Source organism: Melopsittacus undulatus, chromosome 14, assembly GCF_012275295.1.
Source record: "Melopsittacus undulatus isolate bMelUnd1 chromosome 14, bMelUnd1.mat.Z, whole genome shotgun sequence".
Classification (NCBI taxonomy): Eukaryota; Metazoa; Chordata; class Aves; order Psittaciformes; family Psittaculidae; genus Melopsittacus; species Melopsittacus undulatus.
The window spans coordinates 3,411,626-3,436,668 of NC_047540.1; the positions used below are offsets into that span (position 1 = coordinate 3,411,626).

Genomic DNA, 25,043 nt, shown 5'->3' on the forward strand with positions numbered 1-25,043 from the left:
ACAGCCCAGCAGGAGAAGCCAGTGTAAGGGGACACCTGGGGGGGGGAGTGAGGAAGAGGAGGGAGGCCTGGGGTGGGGGGCCCCCCGATTCGGACCGCAAGCACCCCCGTTGGCAAGTGAGAGGGCAGGATCGGTGCCCATCACCCCGGGGGTTCTCTTCTGCTCTCTGTCACGCCAGGATAAATCTGGAGCGACTCCACCACGCGCCGGGGCTGGAGGCGGAACACAATGAGCTCAGCCCGTGGCTTTCGGTGGCCGTTCTGGCAACCACGGGCCCAGGGCTTGGAGGCACGAGGCCACCCGCTCGCAGCCTGGGCCACGTCCTCTCTTCCCCCAGCACCTAAATACACGGGGGTCTCCGCCTGTCCCCCTGCCTCGGCGACACCAAACACGTCCCCATAGGGTGGGCAGAGCGGCCAGTGTTAGCGTGACCCTGTGGGGTGCCACCAACCAAAGTCACCGGTGTCCCCCCCCCGCCATGGTCCCCGAGCACGCCAGAGGGGGGAGAGAAAGGGTTGGGGGGGAGGAATTTATATCAGCTGATCAATAAAAACAAATCAAAGGGGGATGACAGGCACCGAAGTGACAACCGCGCGCCGCGACCACGCAACTTCACCGGCGGCGATGGGGTGAAGCCCCCAACACCCCCAACACCCCCGCCCCATCTCCAGGGCTGCCCATTGCCCCCCTCCCTTCGCCAGCCCGCTGCTCCCCGGGGGCCAGGCTGCCAAGGGAAGGGGGGGGGTTCGGGATGCTGAGCCCCGGGGGGGTCCCCGATGTCCCCCGGGAAGCCCGTTGTTGACAGGCTCCAGCGCCGGCCCTGCCTTCTAGCGGACGAGCCGGCTCTGACAGCTGTCACTCACCGCTCGCAGCCCGGGGGGGGTGGCAAAAAGGGGGGGGGTCGGCGGCTGAACTCGTGCAGACCGCAGCTCCCCCCCCGCCCGCCCCTCCCCGCCCCAAGTACCATTAAACTCCTGCAATTTGGCACCAACTCGCCGCGCAACTTCGGCGGAGGGGGGGGGGGAACCACACAGGGACACGCCGCCTCCTCCTCCTCCTCCCGCTCCCCCCTCCCCGACCCCCCCCTCCAGCTCTTCCCGAAGGGGGGATCCCCTGCGTCCTCCCACCCCATTCCCTCCTCCCAGCCCCACACACACAAAGACGGGGGGTCCCCCGGTACTCACCCGACGGCTGCTGCGCTCCAAGCCCCTCGGAGCCCGCCCGCCTGGGGAGGCTCCTGCCGTCCGGCGGGGCTGCCTCTTGGCCGGCCGCGGGGGTCCCGGAGCCTTCGGCACCGCTCGCCACCTTCAACGAGAGCATTTCCAGCGCCTCCTGCTCACATTCTCCCCAGGCAACTCCGCTCCTGCCAGCCCACCCCCTCCTCCGTCCCCTGCCTGCTCTTTCCTCTCCTCTCTCGTCCTTCCCTCTCTCCCCCCCCCCTCCACCCCTCTATTTTATGATTTTTCCAGCTTTTCTCTCCCCTCTAACGCTCATCTGGGTGGGTTTGGGTTTTTTTCCATGGGTTTTATTTTTTCCTCCTCTTCCCCCCCCCCCTTCGCCTCTCACACACACAAAAGGCAGCGGAGCGGGAGGCGGAGGGGAACCGACCTCCCCTCTGCGCCTCCGCCGCTCGCCGCCTGCGGAAAGCAAAGAAAGACACAGCGCAGCAGAGCCCTGGCTTGCCGCTGCCTCCCCCCTTCCTCCTCCTCCTCCTCTTCCCTCCTCCTCCTCCTCCTCCTCCTCCTCCTCCACCTCCTCCCTCGCTCTTGCCTTCTGCCGCTCCCGGCTTTGTGGGGGCTGGGATAAAAGGGGGGGAGCGCAGCCGGCGGCGCGCCCAGCCCCTCGCTCCTCTCGGTTGCGCGGCGGGGACCGCGGCTCCGCTTCGCTCGGCTGTCAGCGGCACGGCATCCGGCACCCCGGGGAGCCGTGCAGCGCCGCCGGGGCATGCCGGGCCTTGTAGTCCTTCCTCCCCTTCCTTCCACCCCCCCCCCTCCTTTTTTCCCCTCCTTCTTTTCCTTTCCCCCCCCCCCCTCCGCCTTCTTTCTCCTCCCAGCCGCTGCGAAGCGCGCAGGGAGGGGCGCAAACGGACGCGCAACCGTTGCGCGCTGCTTGGGGAGGGGGATACTTTAAGGGGGGGGGAACCGGAGGTGGTTTGCGGCTCCCCCCCCCCCCGCCCCGGGATGCTCCCCCCCCTCCCGTGAGCCCAATGGGATGCGCGGGGCATTGCTGCCCTCTCCCGGGCACTGCGCACCCCCTCCCTAAGGAGATGGGATATGGGGACACCACAGCCTGTGCACCCCCGCGTTGGCACAGACCGGGGTGTGCATCATCACTCCAGCACCCTCTTCATCTCAGCACCCTACGGAGCACCCCCTGGTTTATTTTTCCCTACTTTCAATGAATTTCTTCTTAAGCTCTTGTACCTGGAAGCATCCCCACTGCTCACTGACACCCTGCTCCTCCACATCCTTTGGGATCCCCTCTTATCCAGCTCTTCCAGAAGGCCACGTAGTGACCAGACCCCCTTGGGACAGAGCAGGGAGCTGCTCCCCAAGCACCTTGAGCACCCACCTGAGCATCTCCCCACCACCTTCCCTCCAAGCCTCCGCTGCTGTTAATGTTCCCAGAGCTGGGTAGATCCAATATAATTAAAGTAGATAATACCAGTGATGTTTGTTATGACATTGTGTTTTTGTGAGTGACGAGTGAAGGGTTAACTCCAGGGAATTGGGAATATTGCTTGGCTGCTAATAACACGTGAGTCATCGATGAAAGAACACATGGGTGCAGGGAGAGACACAGCACCTGGTTCTCCAGCAGCCCCTTCGCCTGCGTGGGGCAGGTCACGGTTTGATGCCTGTTTCTGGATCAACAGGCAGAAAGGAGTGAATCCGGACACCCCCAGTTTCACACTGGGATGAACTGGGGTCACGCAGGGTGGTGTCTTCCAGTGGGGACCTATTGAAAAGCCATGAGCTCCATCCCATGCACCCTGTAGGGATTAGCAGGGATGGATTGGGAACCAGCTGGATTCCACACACCCCAGATAAGGATGGGGATCAGTCTGCATCAGTCAGAAAGCAGAGCAGAGCGGAGGCCTGGGCTGCAGCCCGGTCAGCAGAGGAATCTGCACACGCAGACAGGATCGCAGCAATTGCTGGTGGCTGAGTGAGCAACTTTGCTCCCTCGTCCCCTCGCCCTGAATGTCAGCTTTGAATTTTCCTGCTATTTTTAGGGATGGTTCAAAGCACCCAAGGAGGATCCCTCCCTTCTCGCCTTGCAGGGCTCTGCACCCAATGGGTATTGCAGGGCTGAGTGTAGCTGTGGGAGAGCAGGACAGAGGGACAGAGAGAAAGAGGTCGTGTGAAACCCTTTCCGCTGCAAGCAGAATGGGTTAGAATGTAAAAGATTTATTCATTTAATCCAAAGCATTAAAAGGTCATGTATTAATCAAAGAGATGCTTAAAACTGTCAAAGTCCTTTGTCAGGTTTGAAGTGCATCTCTATAGTTATCATAAAATATATATATCAGTCTGGCATGGAGCCCTCGGCAGGGCTGGGAGCAGGGATGAGGAGCAAAGGCAGGATGTTTGCAGTGGGGTCCTTGCAGAGGGGGACCCCTCCTCCAGCCCTGCTGGGCTCCCATGGGTGCCCAGCACCCCTAAGCTGATCTGTGTGCATTGGGGGTCACTCCACTTATCCCCAGGCCTGGGTTTGTCCCCTCTCAAGTTCGGCTGCGGGGGGTGTTGGGGGACAGATGGGGAGATGGGGATGGGAAGGGGTTCGGTTTGATGGGGGTGATGGGTCTGGGGGTGGATTCTGCCCTCACCCCTGGTTCTCAATGGGCACAGGGGGTTCGGGGACACGGTAGGGGGCACTGGGATGGGTGAACCATGCCCAAGGCCACCCGAGTCACAACGCGGCGGGTGCTCAGCCCCGCCGGGGTCCCTTAACGGTGGGTGATGGAGGATGGTCCCCAGGGCCACCCGGGTCACCCGGGCACCCCGTCCCCTCTCCCAGCCAAGTGCTGTGTCAGCAGCGCTGCTGTGGACTTCGGCTACCATCTAGTGGCTGCTTTGCCGAGCCGGGGCCACCGCTGTCCCCTGCTCGCAGCACCGCGTCCCTGCACGCTGCGGGCTCCAACCTCCATCCCCTCCATCCCAAAGAGGGATGGACCCGATCCTCAGCACCCTTCCCAGGATCAGACCTGCCTGGGATGCTCGGCTTGGCTTGGATGAGCGGTGGTGGTCACCACCTTGGGGTGGGTGCAGGGGGCTTGTGGACAGTGGGGTGCAGCACGGGAGAGATGGGGTGCACAGGGACAGTGGAGCTAAGGGGACAGTGAGAGTGTTTGGTGGGATGAAGGAGTTTGGGAAGAGTGAGGTCCAGAGGCCCCCGCTTGGGTTTGGGTGATCCTGCCCCTCTGGGATCAGTGGAGCACTGGGACCAGATGGGTTTTGCCTTGGTAAATGTAAAGGGACTCATCCATCCCTGAATTCCTGCCCTGTGCTGCCCTGGAGCAGCGGCAGAACCATCCCAAACTTCTCCCCAGTGGAGCCCCACTCCTGCTGTACCTTCTCCCCATCCATGCGTGTCTGCATCGTGACCCCATCAGCAGCCAAGAATCTTCCATCCCCAAATCCTGCAGCTCCCTGGATGCTGCTGGGGCTGGTGCATGGCTCTTCCCAAAGATCAGCTGTTTATCCATGGAAAAAGGCATCCCCTCCCAGCGACTGGTGCTGAGCTGCTGGGTGACTGCAGATAGACCCCTCCCTGCCTCAGTTTCCCCTCTGGAGACACAATCCCTGCAGGCCTGCACCAGCAGTCCTAAGCCTGGTCAAGCCAAAACCCCCATTTTTGGCCACTTTCCACTGTTGTTTGGCCATTCCTGCCGCAGGGATGTGGCTCTGATCCACAACCCAGGGGCTCCACCGGCTCTACCAGGCCCTAGAGAGTGTGGGCTGAATGGGACAGGGACAGGCCCTGTTTTGGGTGGGGATGGCCCCTTTTTGGTCCCATTGAAGGACCAAATGTCCCTCAATGACCGTGTGCCAGCGCCGGCCATCTGCAGTGGTCTCACACCTGCGCCCACCGCGTGCTTGGCACCGGGTGGGCATCCTGGCTCCAGATCCCCCCTGCTCCTCCATCCCGCATGGATGGAGGCTTGGCAGAGCAGCCAGCCGGAGCGGGACCGCATGGGCAGGGATTGGCATCATGGGGAGGAACAGGGCTGGACGCGATGCCACATCCTGGGGCTGGATCCATCCCTGGGCTGCAGCAGGGCAGGAGATGCTGAGCTGCTTTGCTCCTCTCCAGGAGATGCTGCAGCCAGGGCTGGGATCTGCATCCTTTGGGATGCTGCAGGGACCGCGCAGCCAGGAGGGGAAGGGGCCAGAGCCCCCATGTCTGGATGCTGAGTTTTACCCCCCCCAGCACCCACAGGGTGCTCCCTTCAAGCACCCAACCCAAGCACCTTTGCCGGGGGCCCAGACTCTTTCCCCACCTCCCCATTGCTCCTGGCTGGAGGAACCCCCTCCCCTTGGGTGCTGTGCCCCCCCCAGACACTGTTGCTTCATCCCAGGTCCATGCAGCCCAAGCACTAACATCAAACCAATGCCCCCCTCCCTGCAGAGCCTGTTTGCATCCCACTGTGAAACCCTTTAACCCAAACCCACCCTGCATGGTCTCACCATGGAGCAGCCCCTCTCCCAAAGGGGGGGGGCAGAAGGATCCAGGCTCCCCACACTTGTTAGAAAGGTTTTATTTCTCTCTATTTACAGACTGCATTTATAAAATCATCAACAACGAAGGACCCCCCCCCCCTTCCCTCATCCTCCCCTTTGGCATAGCCCTGCCCTATGGGTGCAGGGGGGTGCTGGCCATGCCCCCTCCCCATCACATTCTCATTGCACCCCAAGTCCCCCCGTCAGCTCCTGATAATGCCTTGCCACAGGGGTTGGAGACAAGCTGCAGCCAGGACCCCCATAGAGCACCGTGGGGCAGACCCCATCCCGTACCCCCCCTCCTGCCCCCCCAGGACAATGGGAAACAGCCCCAGGGGCAGATCTGAGCCCCCAGCCTCAACCCCTGGGATCTCAAGAGTCCCTGTTTGTGTGTCCCCCCCCAGTGCAAGCAGAGGTTTATGGCTTTAAGGAGAGGAGATTAAAGGGGGGTGGGATGGACACGAGGGGATCCCCCCCCAAATACGGGGTCCCTGAGGGTGAGGGGTATGAAATCCTATAAATTACAGATGATAGAAAGGGGAGGCTGAGGTGACTTTCTCCAGGTCAGAGCCAGGCTCTGGGGGGGCTGAAGAGATGGAGCTCCCCAACCCCAAGGCCTCTGCTGCTAGAACAGGAGTGTCCGGGGGCCATGGGGGGGGGGGGTCCCCAGAGCACTCCTCAGGTTCAGAGCTGGCTGTGAAGGCAACAAGGAGGGGGGGACACCGCTTTGCCCCCTCTCTGGGGCCAGAATCCTTGTGCAAAGCCCCATGTCCTCCATGGGGCACCCCGAGCACCTCCCAGTGGGTGAGTTTGGGGGGTCACAGCCAAAGGGAGCAACACCCCCCAAGGCCACCCCAAAGCCGGGGGGGGGTCACTGGTTGTCCCCTGGCTGGTACTGGGGCTCGGTGGCTGTGAAGTAGTCCTCGAGGAAGGACTGGAGGTACTCGAAGGTGGGACGCTCCTCGGGCTCCCGCTTCCAGCACTGCACCATCACCTCGTGCAGGGATGGGGGGCAGCTCCCGGGGCACTGCATGCGGTACCCGCGCTCCACCTGCTCCAGCACCTCCCGGTTGTTCATCCCTGCGGGATAGGAACACCCATTGGCACCCCCAGTGCGTCGGAGAGGGAGGCATAGGGTGAGCCTTGCTGGTCCTGCTGCCCCAGGGGGGCCATACCTGGGTAGGGCACCCGGCCTTTGGTCACCAGCTCTGTCAGGAGGATGCCAAAGGACCAGACATCCGACTTGATGGTGAACTTCCCAAAGAGAGCAGCCTCTGGAGCAGTCCATTTGATGGGGAACTTGGCACCTGCGAGGGGAGGGAGGTGAGCTGGGGCAGCCCTCTGCACCGGGGTACCCACATCGGGGCAGCCAGCACTGGGGACAGCCCTGTACTGAGGGTGTTCTGCATCCAAGGTGCCCTGCAATGGGAGGATGCTGCACTGAGACACTGTGCACTGGGGCATCCAGCACCCAAGGCATCCTGCATATGGGATACCCACAGAATCTCAGCCTGGTTTGGGTTGGAAGGGACCTTAAAGCTCCTCCAGCTCCAACCCCTGCCATGGGCAGGGACCCCTTCCACTGGAGCAGCTGCTCCAAGCCCCTGTGTCCAACCTGGCCTTGAGCACTGCCAGGGATGGGGCAGCCACAGCTTCTCTGGGCACCCTGTGCCAGCGCCTCAGCACCCTCACAGGGAACAGCTTCTGCCTAAGAGCTCAGCTCAGTCTCCCCTCAGGCAGGTTCAAGCCATTCCCCTTGGCCTGTCCCTACAGGCCCTTGTCCCAAGCCCCTCTCCAGCTTCCTTGTCAGACCTTTCAGCATTTTTAGCCTGCTTCCCCATCACCTGCAGTACCCATCACTTGCAGTACCCATCACCTGTGGTACCCATCACCTGCGGTACCCGTCACTGGTGGTGACCATCTCCAGCCCCATGCTGGGATGCAGCACGGGGGGCACAGGACAGTGGCTCCAGCAGCACCGTGGCACCAGAGCAGCTCACCCTGGCGTGCTGTGTACTCATTGTCCTCTATGAGGCGAGCGAGGCCGAAGTCAGCGATCTTGCACACCAGGTTGTCTCCCACCAGGATGTTGGCAGCACGAAGATCCCGATGGATGTAGTTCATCCGCTCAATGTAAGCCATGCCCGCCGCGATCTGGGGAGGGGGACACAGTGAGGACGTACCCCATGGGGGCACCCTCACCTCCTTATAGCATCCCCAGTACCTGGGCAGCCATATCCACCAGCTGGGGCAGCTTCAGGTAACGGCCATCCCCATCCTTCAGGAAGTCCAGCAAGCTGCCTGCAAGCAGAAGGTCCCATTCAAAGCATCCAAGAACCATCTGTGCCCATCCCAGGGTGCAAACCTCCCACCCTAGGACCTGTTCCCTGCCCCCTGCTCACCCTGGCTCATGAACTCGGTGACAATGTAGATGGGCTCCTCCGACACCACAGCATAGAGCTGCACCAGCTTGTCGTGCCGCAGGCGCTTCATGATCTGAGCCTCCTCCAGGAAGGCTTCTGGGGACATGGTGCCAGGCTTCAGGGTCTTCACCGCCACCTTCGTGGTGCCGTTCCATGTCCCTGCACCAGGGATCACAGCATCACCACCAGCACAGGGGCAGCCGGCCCTGGCAGGGCTGGGATGGATGCATGGATGGATGGATGCATGGATGGATAGGTGGATGGGTGCATGGATACATGGGTGGAGGGAGGGATGCGTGCATGGAGGAGCAAGGAAAACAGGGCAGGGCAAGGAAGGGGCCTGACACCACCATACCCCACCCAGGCCAAGGAACCCTCCTCATTCCATTTCATGGGGACAAGACACCCGTGAGCTCCTCATACCAACCTTACCCCATTCCCTGTCCCTCCATGGGGAGCCTATGCCTGGTACCCTGTGATGCTGCTGCCTCCCCCCGGCCGGCCGGGCCAGCCTTACCCATCCACACGTCTCCAAAGTATCCCATGCCGAGTTTCTTCTCCAGGCGGATGGATTCCCGCACTATTTCCCAGGCGTCCTTAGCTAATCCCAGGGTCTGGGGCCTCAGAGTGGGGCAGACGCAGGTGAGCAGATGGCACAACCCATCGTTACACTCTGCGGGGTGGAGGGATGCAGGGAAGGAGGAAGGAGGGAGGGAATGTGATGGGATGAATACAGCATGCATGCCGAGCGGAGCGAGCACGGGGCACTGCGGGAAGAGGAGGACAAAGAGGGGTCCCCCTGGCCTGGATTTGTGCTCCCATTTGAAATAGGGGGGCTGCTCACCCACGATGGGGCATCCCCATTGTGACCTAGAGCAGGACACGGGACACATTGGTGCCCCGTTCTCTTGGGGTGGATGCCAGGCCTGGGGGTGCCCCTTTGTCACCCCATCACCCTGCTTGCCCCCGCTTGCCCACCAGGCCCTACCCATCCACACTTCCCCGAACTGCCCATTGCCCAACTTCTTGAGCAGCTGGAGGGACTCGCGGGGGATCTCCCACACGTCCTTGGTCTTAACAGACAGGTCAGCCAGCCTGGGGGTCCCCTTGCGGCACGGCACGGCCAGGCGGCAGCACAGCCCGGCCGCCCGCTCTGCGGCACCGGGCGAGGGGACAGCATCACCAACAGCATCTCACCCCAACCCCATCACCCATGTGGCACAGGCAGCCCTTAGGGTCACACACATCAATGGGAGAGGGTGGTGTTCAGGGTCACCCTCTCATTTGAACCCCAAAGCCCCCATCCAGACCCAGGGGCTGTCTACCTCAGAGCTGCCTGTTCTGAGGACATGGAAGAGAGGGGACACTCAGGCTGTTCCCTAATGCCACCCCTTCTTCTCCAGTTCAACCCAGTTCAACCCAGCCAGCTGCCACTGGGTCACCGGGGCTTTTCCTACCCCATGCCATCATCCCTCCATGTCTTTCCCCCCTGGAATGCCATCCCACCCTACCTATATAGTGCTGGACCAGCTGCTGGACAGTGTCGAACTGGGCACGGGTGGTGATGTAGTAGCCCCCGTTGTCAAGTTTCCGGATCTTATAGTGCTTCACGTGGTCTCCTTTGGCCTCATCCCAGTCCCGGATGGAGAGGGAATAGGCACCTAGGTGTGGGCACGGCTCAGGGAGGGATGTGGGGTGCACCCCCCGGTGTCCCCATCCCTGTCCCCATACCTTTGGTGGTCTCACTCTCCCGGATGAGGAAAGTGCCCCTGCAGTTGCCATGACACAGGAGCTGCCGCTCCGCATCCTTGCGCCCGATCTTCCCAAAGTACCACCTGCAATGGGGCTGGGCTCAGCACCCCATGGGCACCCCATGCCCTCCCTCCATCCCTGCCCCCCCACACTCACTCTTCTGCCTGGATTGAGTCCACTGGGGCCACGTAGTTGCTGGGGATGTAGCCGGTGGCACCCGAGCTCAGGGACCTGGCCTCCCACCAGTCACCCTCCCTGTGGAGAGAGGAACAGGGGGTGATGGAGGGGACAGGATTGGACCCGGCTGTCCTGCACACAGCACCCCCAGATCCTGCTCTGCCCCACCATGGGGCTCTGGTCTCTGCTGAGACCACACAACTCATGACCCACGTGGTGCTGTCTCTCATAGGCACTCAGTGACAGAGCTGAGCCTGCATCCGCAGGGTACCCATGGCCTGGGGACACTGGGGGTGACAGGAGGGTGAGGGGGGGCTCACGTGTTGTTGATGATGTGGAATTTCTCCCCTTTCTGGAAGGTCAGGTCATCCTCCGTCCTGGCCTCGTAGTCATAGAGGGCAATGAAGAGCGTCACACCTCCCCCTGCAGCACATGGAGGGGACCACAGTGACCCCCACGCACCCCCCATCACCTCGAGGGTGCTCCAGGACCCCCCCACTGACCTGAGATGCCCCCGCTCCTCATCTGCAGCATGTTGGAGGTGAAGCCCCCCGGCCCCAGCAGGGATGGAGCCGCCGGGACTGCTGTGCCATGGAAGTTGTTGAAGTCAGGGATGCGGGTGAAGATGGCACCCGGTTGTGTGGGGTCGGGGTCATACTGGGACACAGGGGGCTGGGGGGAGCCCAGCTCGCCCCCCACTTGCCCTTTGCTGGTGATCTTCTCTTTGCAGTGCACACAGCCCATCCTGGGCAGGACCTGCGGGATGGAGGGACCATGAGCCCCACTGACAGCACACACGTGTGCACACGTATGGGCAAGCGTGTCCCAGCACAGCCAGCAGCAGAGACCCATGGGTGCTCCTGTCTGTGGTGACCCCACTCACTGCAACAGCTCCTCAGGTCACTTCAGCTGCTCCATTGTCACCTCGGGGATGGGAACAGGCTCCTGTGGACAGAGAGGAAGGCATGGGCTAAAACAGCTCTCCATGGGCTGAAACACCCCTCAATGGGCTGCAACACCCCTGCATGGGTTGCAATAGCCCTGCATGAGCTAAAGCATCACTGTATGGTCTGCAATAGCCATGCATGAACTAAAGCATCCCTGTATGGGCTGCAATAGCCATGCATGAACTAAAGCATCCCTGTATGGTCTGCAATAGCCCTGCACAAGCTGCAACACCACTGCATGAGCTAAAAGCGTGCCTGCACGAGCTGAAACACCCCTGCAGACTGCAACACCCCTTCATGGGCTGCAATAGCCCTGTGCAGGCTGAAACCACATCCTCAAGCAGGTTTTCCTGCTGCTGTGTCCTCAACAACCCCATCACTGCCCCCCAAGGGGAGATGCATCCCTTCAAGGGTGGGCAGGAGCCCTCACAGTGTCCCTGTCCCCATTCCCTTTATTCTGTCTCCATCAGGACACCCCAGCTCCAGAGCAGAGGAGATGGAGCCTTTGGGCTGGCTGAGCTGTTTCCCCCATCACTTGCTTTCACTTTCCTCTCCCACCTTTGCTTTCAACACCTGCACTGTGGCAACACCACAGCCATTGCCCAACCCCAGCGGCTCGGCTGGTTCAGGTTCGAGTTTTGCTGACCATAAGTGGCTGTTTCAGCTGACAAACAGGCCCAGTGCTCCCAATCCCCATTCCCTCCAGTGGGAATCACCTGCCCTGTTGCTGACATTGGGAGGAGCATCCTCCAGGCAGGGACAAGGCTGACATCCCACAGCACCACAGGGTTTAGGGGCTGCTTGTGCCATCCTCTTGCATGATCCCCCTTCCATTGGTACCCATAAAACTGGTTCCTGACCCTCCCAACAGGCAGAGTGGCACCAAAACTGTCCCCTCGTGTCCTCCTTAGCGGGGGGATGCAGCTGGACCCATATCCAATGGCCTTGGCTTTCCAGGAAGGAGCTGCTTGGAAATGGGAGCAGATGGCAACCGGCTCCACCGGCGCTGGTCCCAGCCAAGCTGCCAGCTGAGCCCCAGCCAACTCATCACCCCTGCCACTGCCACCACCCCACCGGGCATGGCTGGGGCCTGTCCGTCTGTCCATCTGCTCCATGGACCCCCCCTCCGTGGGATATGGGGCAGTTCAGCCCCGTCCCCAGCTCCGAGCTCAGTGGTCACCGGATGCCACCACCCCATGGGGATCACCCCATTCCCTGTCTCCATTCCCCTTTGGGGAATAATGATGATGGAGTGGGGTATGGAATCATCCTGCACCCAGTGCTATGGAGACAAGGCAGGGGGAAGGTGGGTACCCCAGCACTCAGGGGTGCCAACAGCTCCCCAGAAAGCATTTGGGTGTCAGAGGAACCCATCCAGCAGCTACACAGCAGGAGGAGGAAGCAGCAGGAGCACAGCATGGGAGAGGAGGAGGAGGAAGAGGATGGTGCATGGGGATAACCACAAGAGGATCCCCTGAGAGTGGGTTTCCCACTGGAGCATCCCACCCCAGTTGGGTGGAATGGAGAGGAAGCAGCAGTGTTCCAGTGCTATTCCTGGCCACCCTCCAGCAGTGATGCCCACAGGGACACCCCTTCCCCTGCCTGCACAGGAGCAGGACAAGGCTCAAAGGGGCTTCTGGCTCCCAAAACCAGCTCCGACCTGGAAGAAGGAGCTCCCCCCCCCCCTGACCCCGGCCTCCCAGCCCCATCGCTGGCTGGGAAAGCAGGATTTCCGCTGGAAGAAGAGCAATTCCCGGATCCGAGGGGCTGCAGGGGCGGAGGGAGGGCTCCAAATACAATGTCCCGGGAGGAGCGGGGTGGGGAGGGAATTGTGCAGGGCAGGAAGCGGCGAGTTCCTGTCCCTCCTTGGGACACACCAAAGGAGCAGGGACAAGCAGAGCAATGGGGAGCGGGGGGAGCACCCACTCTGGCCATGGCCTGACACCCCTATACCTACCCCAGCATCCCACCATGGGCACCCACTGGGCTGCCACAACATGGGCATCATGGGGGCTGGGGAGAGCAGAGGGTGTCCCCCCATCACCCCAGCACCCAGGTCCAGCACAGGCAAAAGGCACCATCTGTCCCCCCACAGCTTCCCCATTGCCACCCATTAGTGCTGGGAGAGTGAGCGCCTGCCCTGTGCAATGCCCCCCCTCTGACCTACTGCCCCCCAGCAAGGGAGTTTGGGGGTCCGCTGTTCACCCCCCCCCCCCCCCCCCGTCTTACTGCAGCAGCCGGTGCTGCCCAGCGGGGAGCAGTAAGAGCAGGACCCATAGCATCCCCCAAGGCACAGTGCCCCATCCCACCCCAGACCCACAGCTGCCCCACACATGGACACACAGCAAAGGGACTGATAGAGAGACACCCCCGTACTGCCCATGCCACCTACCGCCAGCCCTGCTGCTCCGGCTCGCATGGACCCTGCTCCGGCGCTGCTCCGGATGGGACCTCAGCCTGGGGAACCCCGCAGCACCCAGAACCCCGCTGTGTGGGGTGCCGGGGGGGGCCGAGGCGATGCGGGTGCTGTGGGGAGCGCGGCGAGCTCCGAGTGCCTGCGCTTCCCCCGTCTCTTCGGCAGCTCTCGCAGCAGAGCAAAGAGCTTCCCCTCCCCTCGCCACCCCTTCCTCCCAGCGCTCCCAGCACCGCTGCTCCGCACCAGCGCCCGTCGGGATCCAGCTCTGTGGGATCCATCCCTGCCGCCGGCCATGCGCCAGGCTGGGGGCTGCCCGCACCCACCGGCAGGCAGGGAGGGCATCACCCCCCGAGGGTGGCAATGGGGCAGCAGGCTGCAGACAGGGGGGAAGCAGGGACTGTGGCCACCAGCCAGCATGGAGCTGCCTGCAGCCCCCATGGCCTTGCACCCATGTCCCCTGGATTGCGGATGCATGGGTGGGGGTCCTAACCTACCTGGCCAGGGCCTTCCTCTGCCCCCTCCTCCTCCTCCTCCTCGCCTGTGGTTAGCCCTTGCCGGCTGACCTCTTTCCTGTGTGAAGGTGAGCCTGGCCCCGGTGTTTCCTGTTCTCATGGGGGGGCCAGGATGGGACCTGCTCCACACTGCCCTTTCCATCCCCACACTCATCCTGGGATCACAGCTCCTCCTCATCCCAACCTCGGGACTTGTTCAGGCGCTGTTGGGGATGGAGCCAGCCTTGCCACAGTGTCCCTGTGCAGGGGCCAAGGCACAGCAGGGACATGGGGTGCTCAGGCTCCAGCCCCACGGGGGGCATCACCCCTGGTAATGCTGAGCCCTGCCTGCACCCCGAGGTGCCCCACACCCCAGACAGGGCCGGTTCATCCCCTCCTCCAGGGAGGGCCCCAGCTTCTGCATTGGCTCCTGCCTGATTTCACCATCACCAGCTCTTGCTTAAAGGGAAGAGGTGGTGCTGGGCGCCGGGGCGGCGAGGATGGGTGCTCTGCACTGGGTCATAGCCTGTGCGCTCTGCACCATCACCCGGGGTGAGTCTGTCCCATCGGGACACCCAGAGGTGGGAGCTGGGGTGGTTGCTGCATCCATCACTGCTCCCCCTGCAGCTGGCAGTGGATGTGGGTGCTCAGACCCAGGGTGTGCTGAGCACCCATGGGAGAGGCTGGGTGACACCAGTGGGGCAGCAGGGGCTGCCTGTATCAGGTTGGATGGGGTTTGGAGCAAGCTGCTCTAGTGGAAGGTGCTGCTGCCCATGGCAAGGGCTTGGAACTGGGTGTCTGGTCCACCCCATCCCCAGCTTGGCCGTGGTGGGGCTCAGCCCCACTGAGCCCTGTCCCTCTTCTGCCTTTCAGGACAGGACCCTGGGCTCTCCCGCTCACCCCCTCACTTCGGCTCCATCTACCATGTCCAAGGTAACAGGACCCTGCAGCATCCCTTTGCCAGGGGGAGCGGAGGATGCTCAGCACCCAACAGGACCAGGCTGTCCTAACCCAGGAGCCATGGGGACAGCAGCTTGGTTGGCTGTGGGGCTGCATCCTCTATGGGTGAAGGGTGGGAGGTTGGGGTGCTGAGGCCATGTCACCCACAGGTGTCATCAGCCTGCCCTATGCTGAGATTGAGGAGCCCTTCGAAGCCTGGTACAACCTGACAGGGAACAAGAGCCGCATCCAGTACTATGGGGGTAATAAGGAAGGAGATCCATGTGCTCCAGGCTGTGCCCACCCTGCCCCATCCCGCTCCATAGGGTCAGGAGCACCGTGCCTCAGTTTCCCCATCCCATTGGCACAGGGCAGGTGATAACGTACCAGCTGGCAGCTGTGAAGCCCTATGGGATGCGGTACAAGATCACCCCAGAGACCACCGAGAAGGAGGTGAACACCAAGAAATGCTTCCAGTTGCCTGGCTCCAAGGAGGACGTGGTCAAGGCTCAGAGCGTCTTCCCCACCATGGATGGCTTCAAGGTGAGTGATGCCGGAGCCTGGATCCCACTCATTGCCCGGAGCATCCTCACGTTCCAGGCTGGGGCTCGGGGCAGCCGGAGCTGCTCCTCTCCATCCCAGGGACAGGCCAGGACGTGTTCCTGTGCCCCAGGGCGCAGGGAGGGTCACTTCCCACCTGGATCGGGGCTGGACTCCTGCCTCCTTTCCCAACACCATGTTGGGACGTGCCGCAGCCCACACGGATGCCAGCGTTTCGGGATGGTTTGGGCAAGTCCCTGCATGGCAGCGGCTCAGCTCCAGCTGTGTGTCCACAGGGAAACACACAGGAAAACCCTTTAGGAGAGGGTGTGCAGGCAGGGACACCCCTCTGTGTGTGCACATACAGCACCATGCACAAGGGGTGTCCCCAGGGCACTGCTGAGCTGGATAATCATGGAATCCCAGCCTGGTTTGGTTGGAAGGGCCCCTCGTCCCTTTGTCTGGTCCCTACATCCCTTGTCCAAAGCCCCTCTCCAGGTTTCCAGCACTGGAGCTGCCTCACCCTGCTTCCCACCCCGTGTTCAGCTGTTTGCCAATGGCTGGAGCCAAGAGCCTGGCGAGGGCACAGGAGCTGATGCTGTGTCCCCTCCAGTTCCTGCGGGAGGAGTACTACCGGGGCCGGTACTGTGCCGTGTGGCAGAACATCACCCACTGGGCACAGAAGAAGAACGTCTACACACTGTGGGTGACCAACTCCAGCTGTGGGGTGGCCCCCGTGCACTACGAGATGCGGGGCTACAACAGCCTGCTGGGCTCCCACTATGACAAGTATGAGATTGCCTACACTGAATTTGACAACAGCTTCCCACCTTCCATCTTTGACCTCCCCATCAATGGTGAGCCAGGGATGGACCCCACCATCATGTCCATAGGGTGTCCATTGTGTCCATAGAGTGTCCATTGTGTCCATAGGGTGTCCATTGTGTCTATAGGGTGTCCATTGTGTCCATAGGGTGTCCATCGTGTCTATAGGGTGTCCATTGTGTCCATAGGGTGTCCATTGTGTCCATAGATTGTCCATTGTGTCCGTAGGGTGTCCATTGTATCCATAGGGTGTCCATAGGTTGTCCATCGTGTCTATAGGGTGTCCATGGTGTCCATAGAGTGTCCATTGTGTCCATCTGCTCATGGCATCCTCTCCTTGCCCTGCAGAGACGAAGAAGTGCGGGGTCCTGCCGGGGAGCGCAGCGGAGCACCGTGTGCTGGCCAACCCCATGGAGGACCTGGTGGGACGGCACCAACCCTGGGCCCATGAGGTGTTCCACCACTACCGCCGGCAGCACGGCCGGAGCTATGGCTCCGTGCGGGAGCTGGAGCACCGGCAGAGCATCTTCGTACACAACATGAGGTATGGGAGGATGGAGGGGGAGAAGCCCCAGGCTCTGGGCTGGGGTTAGGGCTGTGCTGGGTGATGGTGCCGGTGCCGGCTGATGCCCTCTCATTGGGTGATGGTGCTGGTGCCGGCTGATGCCCTCACACCGGGTGCCGGTGCCGGCTGATGCCCTCACCGGGTGACGGTGCCGGTGCCTTGGGGCAGGTTCGTGCACTCCAGGAACCGCGCCGCGCTCTCCTACACGCTGGCCCTGAACCACTTGGCCGACCGCATGCCCCAGGAGCTGGCTGCACTGCGGGGCCGGCGCCGCAGCCGGGCCCCCAACACCGGGCAGCGCTTCCCCACCGAGCTCTACACCGGCCTCATCCTGCCCGAGAGCCTCGACTGGCGCATGTATGGTAGGTGTGGGGCTGGGGTCGTGGTGGCAGCGCCCTGAGTGCCATCGCACTCTCCACTGCCATGCTGTGGGGCTGTGTTATCCATTGGGATTCACGGCTCCCTGGGGCTCTGCTCAGCAACTGGAAGATGGAAGCAGGAGGAGCTCTTCCCTATGAGGGGCACTGGGATGGGTTGAATGGAGAAGCTGTGGCTGCCCCATCCCTGGCAGTGCTCAAGGCCAGGTTGGACACAGGGCTTGGAGCAGCTGCTCCAGTGGAAGGTGTCCCTGACTGTGGAACTGGGTGAGCTTTAAGCTCCCTTCTCACCCAAACCTGTCTGGTGTTCTATGGTTATCTGATGAAGGCAGCTCAGTTGGCACTGAGCCCTCAGCCAGCCTGGTGCCCCAGGGACAAATGCGTCATTGAAGCCACATCTGGCTTCACACAGAATCACAGCATCCCAGACTGCTGCTCCATCCCCGTCCAACCTGGCCTTGAGCACTGCCAGGGATGGGGCAATCACAGCTTCTCTATTCAGCCCATTCCAGTGTCCCAGCACCCTCACAGGGATGAACTTCCCTAAATCCAACCTGCGCTTCCCTTGTTCCAGTTTAAACCCATCCCATCCGGGAGTGCACCAAGTCCTTGCCTCCTGCCTCAGTTTCCCTTCCACCTATCCCCATCCTCCAGTGCCCCCCCAGCCTCTCACCCCCACCCCGCTGTCCCCAGGTGCTGTGACCCCCGTCAAGGACCAGGCCGTCTGCGGCTCCTGCTGGAGCTTTGCCACCACCGGTGCCATGGAGGGTGCCCTATTCCTCAAGGTGGGAGCGGGGCCGCGCTCCATGGGGATGGCCGGGGCGCCAGGAGGGTGCCTGTGCCCATCCCTGCAGCGTGTCCCCTCCCCAGACCGGTGTGCTGACCCCCCTGTCCCAACAAGTCCTCATCGACTGCTCCTGGGGCTTCGGGAACTACGCCTGTGATGGGGGTGAGGAGTGGAGAGCCTATGAGTGGATCAAGAAACATGGCGGCATCGCCAGCACTGAGTCCTATGGCACCTACAAGGGGCAGGTGAGGGGTTCCCCTGATCCTTGGGGTGCTTTAAAGCCACAGTGGGGCTGATCAGGATGGGTCAGAGGTGCTGAATGGGCTCTGGGGGCGGGGATGTCTCCTTGTCCCCAGGCTCCCTGCAGAGCCAAGCACAGTCCAAAGCCAACCTCCAGGCTCAGTTTCATCACTGCACGCCTCCATTTCTCCTCTTGTGAAATAAGGGGCAAGGCTCCTCCACCCATGGGTGGTGCTGTGGGTCCCTGTGTACCCCGGGGTGCAGGGATGGAGCAGGGATGGAGCAGGGATGGAGCAGGGATGGAGCAGGGATGGAGCAGGGATGGAGCAGGGCTGCCTGGGGACAGGGAGGTGCCTGCAGGACACAGGCAACTGCCCCCAGGCTCCGGGTGCGGAGCCAGCTCCCATCCCCACAACAGGGGTAGAGTAGCACAGAGCCAGGATGCTGCCCCACATCACCCCATGCAGCCTGCTCCTGGGGGCTCCTGGTGACACCGCACCCCCCCTCCCTGGGTACCACAGAACGGTTTGTGCCACTACAACCAGTCTGAGATGCTGGGCAAGATCACAGGCTACGTCAACGTCACCTCGGGCAACATCACAGCAGTGAAAGCTGCCATCTACAAGCACGGCCCTGTGGCCGTCAGCATCGATGCCTCGCACAAGTCCTTCTCCTTCTACTCCAACGGCATCTACTACGAGCCCAAGTGTGGTGAGTCGGGGGTACCCAGGGCACGGGAGTCCCTAAGGAGATGCCAGGACACCCCAGTTCCAGCTTGGGCTGGGAGGGGACCCCACATCCCTCCCCTGTGCTGCAGTGATGTGCACAGTACAGGATGCTCTCCACATCCATCACCTCCTGTGTTGTCCCCTGCAGCGAACGAGACAGGAGAGCTGGACCATGCAGTGCTGGCCGTGGGCTATGGGGTCCTGCAGGGAGAGACCTACTGGCTCATCAAGAACTCCTGGTCCACCTACTGGGGCAACGATGGCTACATCCTCATGGCCATGAAGGACAACAACTGTGGTGTGGCCACTGAGGCCACCTACCCCATCCTGGCCTGAGCCACCCTATGGGCTGCAGGAAGAGCCCTCGGTGATGCTCTTGGCACCCATCCCTGGACGAGCATCCTTGATCACCCATCCCTGGATCAGCATGTCCCAGTCAGCCCTTGGGTGCGAGCCCATCACGCAGCAGGAAGCTGTGGGACATGGTGGGACAGGGCCATGGGGTGCTGGACAAGGGGACCCTGCTGTGGACTTGCCAATAAAGCCCCTGGAAGAACAGAGGTTTGCTTCCACAGGAGAGGTTCTGCTGCTGCAGATGCAGCTCCGTGCCCTTTGCAGAGCCATTCCCAAAGATCCCGGGCGAGGGGAGCGGCTTTTCCAGCCCTGTCTCCTGAGGTGGAGCACAAACAAGCCCAGGGATTTCTGCTGAGCTGAGACATTCCTGACGTGGGATGTTGGGAAGGGGGGAAGGCATCAGCCTCTGCCCCACTGCCTGTTGTGGCTACGGGTGGGGATGTGGCGCCGGCAGCGCCTGATGCCACAGGCACAGGACAAGGGGAATGGCCTTAACCTGCCCGAGAGGAGATGGGGATGGGATCTGAGGAAGGAATTCCTCCCTGTGAGCACACTGGGACATCGGGATGGGTTGGATGGAGACACTGTGGCTGCCCCATCCCCAGCACCACATGCAGCCAGTCTAACCCCAGTCCTTATCAGCTCTGCTTTGTGCTGCTGCTGTCACCTTGGGCTGGGGGCCAGGCAGGAGGGGTGAAGGCTGCTGCCCATGGCTCTCCTCCGCAGCTCTGTTCCACGCAGCTCCTGTCATTTCCTGCCCATCTTTCTCCTTGTCCCAGTTAAATCCCCTAAGTGCAATCCCAGCTCCCCTGATGGTGTGTCCGGAAGGATGCAGGGACCCCCACAGTCCCCATCTCCCCATGGCTGCTCACAGCTACACCGGGGTACATATACCTGAGAGTGGGGAGCACCCAGAGGGGCTCTGGGTCACCCAGCACCTCGCTACCCCCGGTTGCTGCAGCAGCCTCCATGCCAAGTGCCCAGAGCGGGTGGGAGCACAGGGAACCCCCAGCACCCAGTCCATGGGGCACCCACCCCAAGTCCAGTGAGACCCTGGCATGGCTGGGAAAGGCAGGGTGCCCATGGGGGGGCACACACACCTAAAGCCACACCTCCCCCTGGGGCTAGCCCCAGCCAAGGCTTTGCCCATTGGTTTCCTGCAGCTCCCTGCCCACCCAGCAGTGCTACTTAAGGCACCCGTGTGTGTGCAGCATGGGCTGGGGGTGCAGGATGGGGTGGTTGCTGGTGCTGGGTGCTGCCATGCTGCTGGGTGAGCACCCACCCTGGGGGGGTCAGGGGGATGCCCCTCAGCATGGGAACTGTGGGGTCCCTGTCCCCATGCCTGCAGCAGTGCAGGGCACTGGGCACGCTTGTCCTCCTCATGCCCTATGGTGTGTGGGGGGCTCTGGGATGCCCCAGACTGCACCATAGGGAGAGCAGGGATGGGGGGGCTCTGCTCTCTGTGTCACCAGCACAGGGGACAGGGAGGCAGGGAGCAGAACCTGCTGTAAGAGGGGTTAATGGGCAGCATAAAGGGCTTTGGGGTATTTGTTCTTCTTCCAGGAGCAGAGAGCAAAGCTCCCCTGGAGCCCCCCACGTTTGGGGACATCTACCACGTCACAGGTACTGCTTGGGGAATGGGCACCCCAATGGGAGCAGGGGGTCTGCACCTTCACCCATGGGTGATGCTGTGAGGCCATGGGGGGCTCCATCCTCACCCAGTGCTCCCCTCCCAGCCAAGGGCTCAGGGCAGGGGGACAGGGAATGCCTCTGGGTCTCAGCCCCTCTGTCCCCACAGGAGTCATCAGCCTGCCCTATGCGGAGATCAGGGAGCCCTTCGAAGCCTGGTACAACCTCACCGGGGGGAAGAGCCGCATCCAGTACTATGGTGGTGGGTGCAGAGCGGAGTCCATTCATCCCCTGACCCTTCACCATCCGCTCTAGGACCCTTGGGTGCCTCCTGGGAGCCAGGATGTGGGGTTTGGGATTGGCTTCCGCACTGTCCCTGTCCCCAGGCCAAGTGGTCACCTACCAGTTGGGCTCCATCAAGCCCTTTGGGGCCAGCTTCAAGGTGACTCCCGAGACCACCGAGACAGAGGTGAATGTCCGGAGGTGCTTCCGCATCAATGGCACCGATGGGGAGCTCATCACCCCACAGAGCGTCTTCCCCAGCCTGGAGAGCTTCAAGGTGAGCCCTGGGAATGGTCCTCCTGGATGCGGGATGGGGCAGTGGGTGTCTGCTGACTGCATCCCTCTGCGGGCAGGGATACAGGGTACCCATAGGGTGGGATGGGCCCATGGGTGATGATGGAGGTGAAAGGGGCACGGTGCTGGTGCGGTCCCTAACACGTGTGCTGTGCCCAGCGGGTGCGGGATGAGCGGTGCCAGGGGCAGCCCTGTGCTGTGTGGCAGAACATCTCCTACTGGGGCCACAAGAAGAACGTGTACACGCTGCGGGTGGGCAGCTCTGCCCATGGCCCCGTGCCCCTGCACTACGAGGTGCGGGGCTACAACAGCCTCCTGAGGTCTCACTATGACAAGTATGAGATCGAGTACTCCTCCTTCAGCCACTGCTTCCCCCCCAGCGTCTTCCAGCTCCCTGAGGGTGAGTGTCCACATCCCTTCCCCTTTATCCCTTGTCTTCATGCAAGAGCTTCATCATTTGGGTGAATTAGTTTGGGGGGGAAAAAGCAGGGAGCAATGGGATTAATTGGGTAGCTGGGGGATGTGGGTGCTTTCCTAGCATGGTGCTGGGTGAGATGCTCTGGAAGAGGGTGTGGATGCAGAGCTGCATCCATATAGAATCATTGAATCCCAGTCTGGTTTGGATTGGAAGGCACCTTAAAGCTCATGGTCCCACAAGGACACTTTCCTCTAACCCAGGCTGCTCCAAGCCCCATCCAGCCTGGCCAGCTCCAAGTCCTTATGCTGGAGAAACCAGAACTGCACCCAGTGCTCCCAGTGGGGCCTCATGAGAGGGCAGAGGGGCAAAAGCAGAGTAGAAGTGCACATGGGATGGACAGCGGCACTGGATTTGGGGTCCCCACTCAGACGGGGGGGGCTCATGAGCTGTGTCCTCATGGCAGGGGTGCAGTGCAAGCAGTGGCCCGCAGCCGGCCCCGAGCACCGCATCGTGGCCAACCCCATGCAGGAGCTCCTGGGGCACCCACAGGACATGGACCACATCCACCACCGCCTCTTCCACCGCTACAAGCAGCGCTTCCGCAAGAGCTACAGCAGTGAGGAGGAGCACGAGCACCGCAAGCACACCTTCATCCACAACATGCGGTACGGGGTGACGGGGAGCCGGGCTTGGGGTGGGATGCTCCTTCCCTCCCGCGGCATCCCAGCGGATGGAGGGTTGGGAAGGCCTCGCACCGGGTGCTGGTGCTGGCTGATGCCCTCACACTGGGTGACGGTGCCGGTGCCGGCTGATGCCCTCACCGGGTGACGGTACCGGCTGATGCCCTCGCACCGGGTGACGGTGCCGGTGCCGGCTGATGCCCTCGCACCGGGTGACGGTGCCAGTGCCGGCTGATGCCCTCGCACCGGGTGACGGTGCCGGTGCCGGCTGATGCCCTCACCGGGTGACGGTGCCGGTGCCTTGGGGCAGGTTCGTGCACTCCAGGAACCGCGCCGCGCTCTCCTACACGCTGGCCCTGAACCACTTGGCCGACCGCACGCCCCAGGAGCTGGCTGCACTGCGGGGCCGGCGCCGCAGCCGGGCCCCCAACACCGGGCAGCGCTTCCCCACCGAGCTCTACACCGGCCTCATCCTGCCCGAGAGCCTCGACTGGCGGCTCTATGGTGAGCAGGGTGCATGGATAGGGCCTGGCTCTGCACACTGGGGTTTGCATGGGGACAGCATCATCATCCCCTGCTCAATGTGTCCCCAGGTGCTGTGACCCCCGTGAAGGACCAGGCCGTCTGCGGCTCCTGCTGGAGCTTTGCCACCACCGGTGCCATGGAGGGTGCCCTATTCCTCAAGGTGGGAGCGGGGCTGCACTCCATGGGGATGGCCAGGGCGCCGGGAGGGTGCCTGTGCCCATCCCTGCAGCGTGTCCCATCCCCAGACCGGTGTGCTGACCCCCCTGTCCCAACAAGTCCTCATCGACTGCTCCTGGGGCTTCGGGAACTACGCCTGTGATGGGGGTGAGGAGTGGAGAGCCTACGAGTGGATCATGAAACACGGCGGCATCGCCAGCACTGAGTCCTATGGGCCCTACCTGGGGCAGGTGAGGGTGGCAGGGTGCAGTTCCATCCCCTTCCCAATCCTTCCCCCCCTCCGAACATCCCTTTGGCAGCGGATGGCGGCTCCAGTTTGGTTTAGGGGTGCTGCTCCCCTCCCCTGCTGAGGGACCCCAGTGCCACCCCAGCCTCCTCCCCATAGAACGGCTACTGCCACTGCAACCAGTCAGAGCTGGTGGCCCAGCTCGCCGGGTACGTCACCGTGGAGCCAGGCAGTGCCATGGCTCTGAAGGCAGCGCTGGTCAAGCACGGCCCCGTGGCTGTCAACATTGATGCCTCACACAAGTCCTTCGCCTTCTATGCCAATGGGGTCTATGAGGAGCCCCTCTGTGGTGAGCCCCATGTCCACATCCCCCTCGCTGGGGATGGAGAATCCAGGCAGAGGATACGGGATTGGGAATGAGCTCCAGGGGATGGGGAATGAGGAGGCTCCATTGTCTTCTCCTGGCCAGGCAATGAGACGATGGCGCTGGACCATGCGGTGCTGGCCGTGGGCTATGGGGTCCTGCAAGGCAAGAGCTACTGGCTCATCAAGAACTCCTGGTCCACCTATTGGGGCAACGATGGCTACATCCTTATGGCCATGAAGGACAACAACTGCGGTGTGGCCACTGCTGCCTCCTTTCCCATCCTGGCCTGATGGGACACACGTGTCCCATCCCCTCCATGTCCCTGGGGGCAGCTCCAGATGGGTGGGGGCTGGCAGAGGGATGTGGGCCCTGGGAGGCAGCTGTGGGGCAGAGGGATTAGCCCAGAGGATGCTCCCAGCCCTCGAAGAGGTAATTGACCATTATAGCAATAAAAGCCTATAGAAGTGAACCTGTCTGGCCTGCTGGGGGTCTTCTGCCAGCCCTTGCCACGACAGCCTCCTGCACCCCTCTGTGTGATGAGTTTCACCCAGGGCTCAGCCTGGGCTCAGCCCTTGGGTTACATGTGGCCAAACCCCACAGGTTTCAGTGCCGGTATCCCCCGTTCCCAGCAGCAGGAATAAGTCCGAACCATTCCATAGATGGTTTGGGTTGGAAGGGACCTTAAAGCTCCTCTGGTTTCCTTCCCCTTGTTCCATACCCTGCTGCAGTGATGGCTGCATTGACGGCTCCAACCATTGTCACCCGGGCTGCTGACTCCAGTGCAGTGTGGGAGAGGAACGCTCACCCTGCAGGAACAACAGCCTTTATTCCATGGCATTCCACGTCTCTGCTTCCCTTGGCCGCAGCCAATGACACACACTTGGACATCCCGGGAAGCAGGACCTGGAGGCTCCCTTTGGAGAAGGGATGCTGAGCAGCACAGGAGGCTTTGCACCTCCCTTCGCCATGGCCAACACAGCCTCTGCCCATGGCCAGCCCCTTCCCCATGCCCAACCTGGCCCCTGCCCTATGCTCAGCCCAGCCCCTTCCCTATGCTCGGCTCGGCTCAGCTCGGTTCTGTTCGGCTCCGTTCGGCTCTATTCGGTTCTATTCGGCTCTGTTCGGTTCGGTTCGGCTCCGTTTACCCCAATCCAAGCCCCA

General features: G+C 62.0%; 4 protein-coding genes across 11 annotated transcripts in view; 2 read left to right on the forward strand and 2 right to left on the reverse strand.

Moving 5' to 3' along the window:
* Positions 1-1,885, reverse strand: part of AHDC1 (AT-hook DNA binding motif containing 1) — a 43,755-nt gene extending 41,870 nt beyond the window's left edge. For 2 of the 4 annotated variants that reach the window (XM_034069254.1, XM_034069253.1), the window contains exon 1: positions 1,185-1,357. In XM_034069254.1, coding sequence (XP_033925145.1) covers positions 1,185-1,320 — 136 coding nt within the window. In that variant the 5' untranslated portion in view covers positions 1,321-1,357. Of the gene's footprint in view, positions 1-1,184; positions 1,358-1,608; positions 1,669-1,770 lie in introns of those variants that run through there. The other 2 variants (XM_034069255.1, XM_034069256.1) reach the window with 2 other exon arrangements.
* A 4,146-nt stretch (positions 1,886-6,031) lies between these two features.
* FGR (FGR proto-oncogene, Src family tyrosine kinase) lies at positions 6,032-14,310 on the reverse strand. 4 transcript variants are annotated; one of them, XM_034069115.1, is made up of 14 exons: positions 13,933-14,309; positions 13,415-13,811; positions 10,959-11,020; positions 10,579-10,831; positions 10,396-10,498; positions 10,055-10,153; positions 9,878-9,981; positions 9,658-9,807; positions 9,135-9,299; positions 8,126-8,305; positions 7,948-8,024; positions 7,724-7,877; positions 6,899-7,030; positions 6,032-6,803 (listed from the first exon to the last, which is right to left on the reverse strand). In XM_034069115.1, exons 4-14 carry the CDS (start codon positions 10,817-10,819, stop codon positions 6,595-6,597), a joined length of 1,614 nt encoding a protein of 537 aa, XP_033925006.1. In that variant the 5' UTR covers positions 10,820-10,831; positions 10,959-11,020; positions 13,415-13,811; positions 13,933-14,309; the 3' UTR covers positions 6,032-6,594. The 4 variants fall into 4 exon arrangements, with proteins under 4 accessions (XP_033925006.1, XP_033925007.1, XP_033925005.1 ...); XM_034069116.1 differs by lacking the exon at positions 9,135-9,299 and adding an exon at positions 8,664-8,819 and having other exon boundaries at positions 13,415-14,310; XM_034069114.1 differs by having other exon boundaries at positions 13,415-14,309.
* A 91-nt stretch (positions 14,311-14,401) lies between these two features.
* LOC101876923 (digestive cysteine proteinase 1-like) lies at positions 14,402-19,488 on the forward strand. Of its 2 annotated transcripts, none has more exons than XM_034069111.1 (11): positions 14,402-14,481; positions 14,803-14,862; positions 15,039-15,131; positions 15,239-15,411; positions 15,896-16,265; positions 16,582-16,777; positions 16,967-17,160; positions 17,869-17,960; positions 18,046-18,207; positions 18,724-18,913; positions 19,079-19,488. In XM_034069111.1, the coding sequence occupies exons 1-11, from the start codon at positions 14,430-14,432 to the stop codon at positions 19,264-19,266; spliced, it is 1,770 nt and encodes a 589-aa protein (XP_033925002.1). In that variant the 5' UTR covers positions 14,402-14,429; the 3' UTR covers positions 19,267-19,488. The 2 variants fall into 2 exon arrangements, with proteins under 2 accessions (XP_033925002.1, XP_033925003.1); XM_034069112.1 differs by having other exon boundaries at positions 16,022-16,265.
* Positions 19,489-19,604: 116 nt separating this feature from the next.
* LOC117436957 (digestive cysteine proteinase 1-like) lies at positions 19,605-24,301 on the forward strand. Its single transcript, XM_034069113.1, has 11 exons — positions 19,605-20,554; positions 20,848-20,907; positions 21,083-21,175; positions 21,300-21,472; positions 21,649-21,889; positions 22,371-22,572; positions 22,898-23,091; positions 23,181-23,272; positions 23,358-23,519; positions 23,675-23,864; positions 23,985-24,301. Exons 1-11 carry the CDS (start codon positions 20,497-20,499, stop codon positions 24,170-24,172), a joined length of 1,653 nt encoding a protein of 550 aa, XP_033925004.1. The 5' UTR covers positions 19,605-20,496; the 3' UTR covers positions 24,173-24,301.
* Positions 24,302-25,043: the final 742 nt, after the last annotated feature.

What these genes read in the sequence shown, in the direction of transcription:
- FGR (XM_034069115.1), bottom strand. Translation starts at nt 10,819, where the DNA reads ATGGGCTGTGTGCACTGCAAAGAGAAGATCACCAGCAAAGGGCAAGTG. An exon ending in GACTCAATCCAGGCAGAAGA is followed by an intron (nt 9,982 to 10,054) that starts GTGAGTGTGGGG and finishes GCCCCATTGCAG; the next exon opens with GTGGTACTTTGGGAAGATCG. An exon ending in GCTGGTCCAGCACTATATAG is followed by an intron (nt 9,300 to 9,657) that starts GTAGGGTGGGAT and finishes CCGGTGCCGCAG; the next exon opens with AGCGGGCGGCCGGGCTGTGC.
- LOC101876923 (XM_034069111.1), top strand. Translation starts at nt 14,430, where the DNA reads ATGGGTGCTCTGCACTGGGTCATAGCCTGTGCGCTCTGCACCATCACC. An exon ending in GCTCTGCACCATCACCCGGG is followed by an intron (nt 14,482 to 14,802) that starts GTGAGTCTGTCC and finishes TCTGCCTTTCAG; the next exon opens with GACAGGACCCTGGGCTCTCC. An exon ending in CTACTACGAGCCCAAGTGTG is followed by an intron (nt 18,914 to 19,078) that starts GTGAGTCGGGGG and finishes TGTCCCCTGCAG; the next exon opens with CGAACGAGACAGGAGAGCTG.
- LOC117436957 (XM_034069113.1), top strand. Translation starts at nt 20,497, where the DNA reads ATGGGCTGGGGGTGCAGGATGGGGTGGTTGCTGGTGCTGGGTGCTGCC. An exon ending in GGACATCTACCACGTCACAG is followed by an intron (nt 20,908 to 21,082) that starts GTACTGCTTGGG and finishes CTGTCCCCACAG; the next exon opens with GAGTCATCAGCCTGCCCTAT. An exon ending in CGTCTTCCAGCTCCCTGAGG is followed by an intron (nt 21,890 to 22,370) that starts GTGAGTGTCCAC and finishes TCCTCATGGCAG; the next exon opens with GGGTGCAGTGCAAGCAGTGG.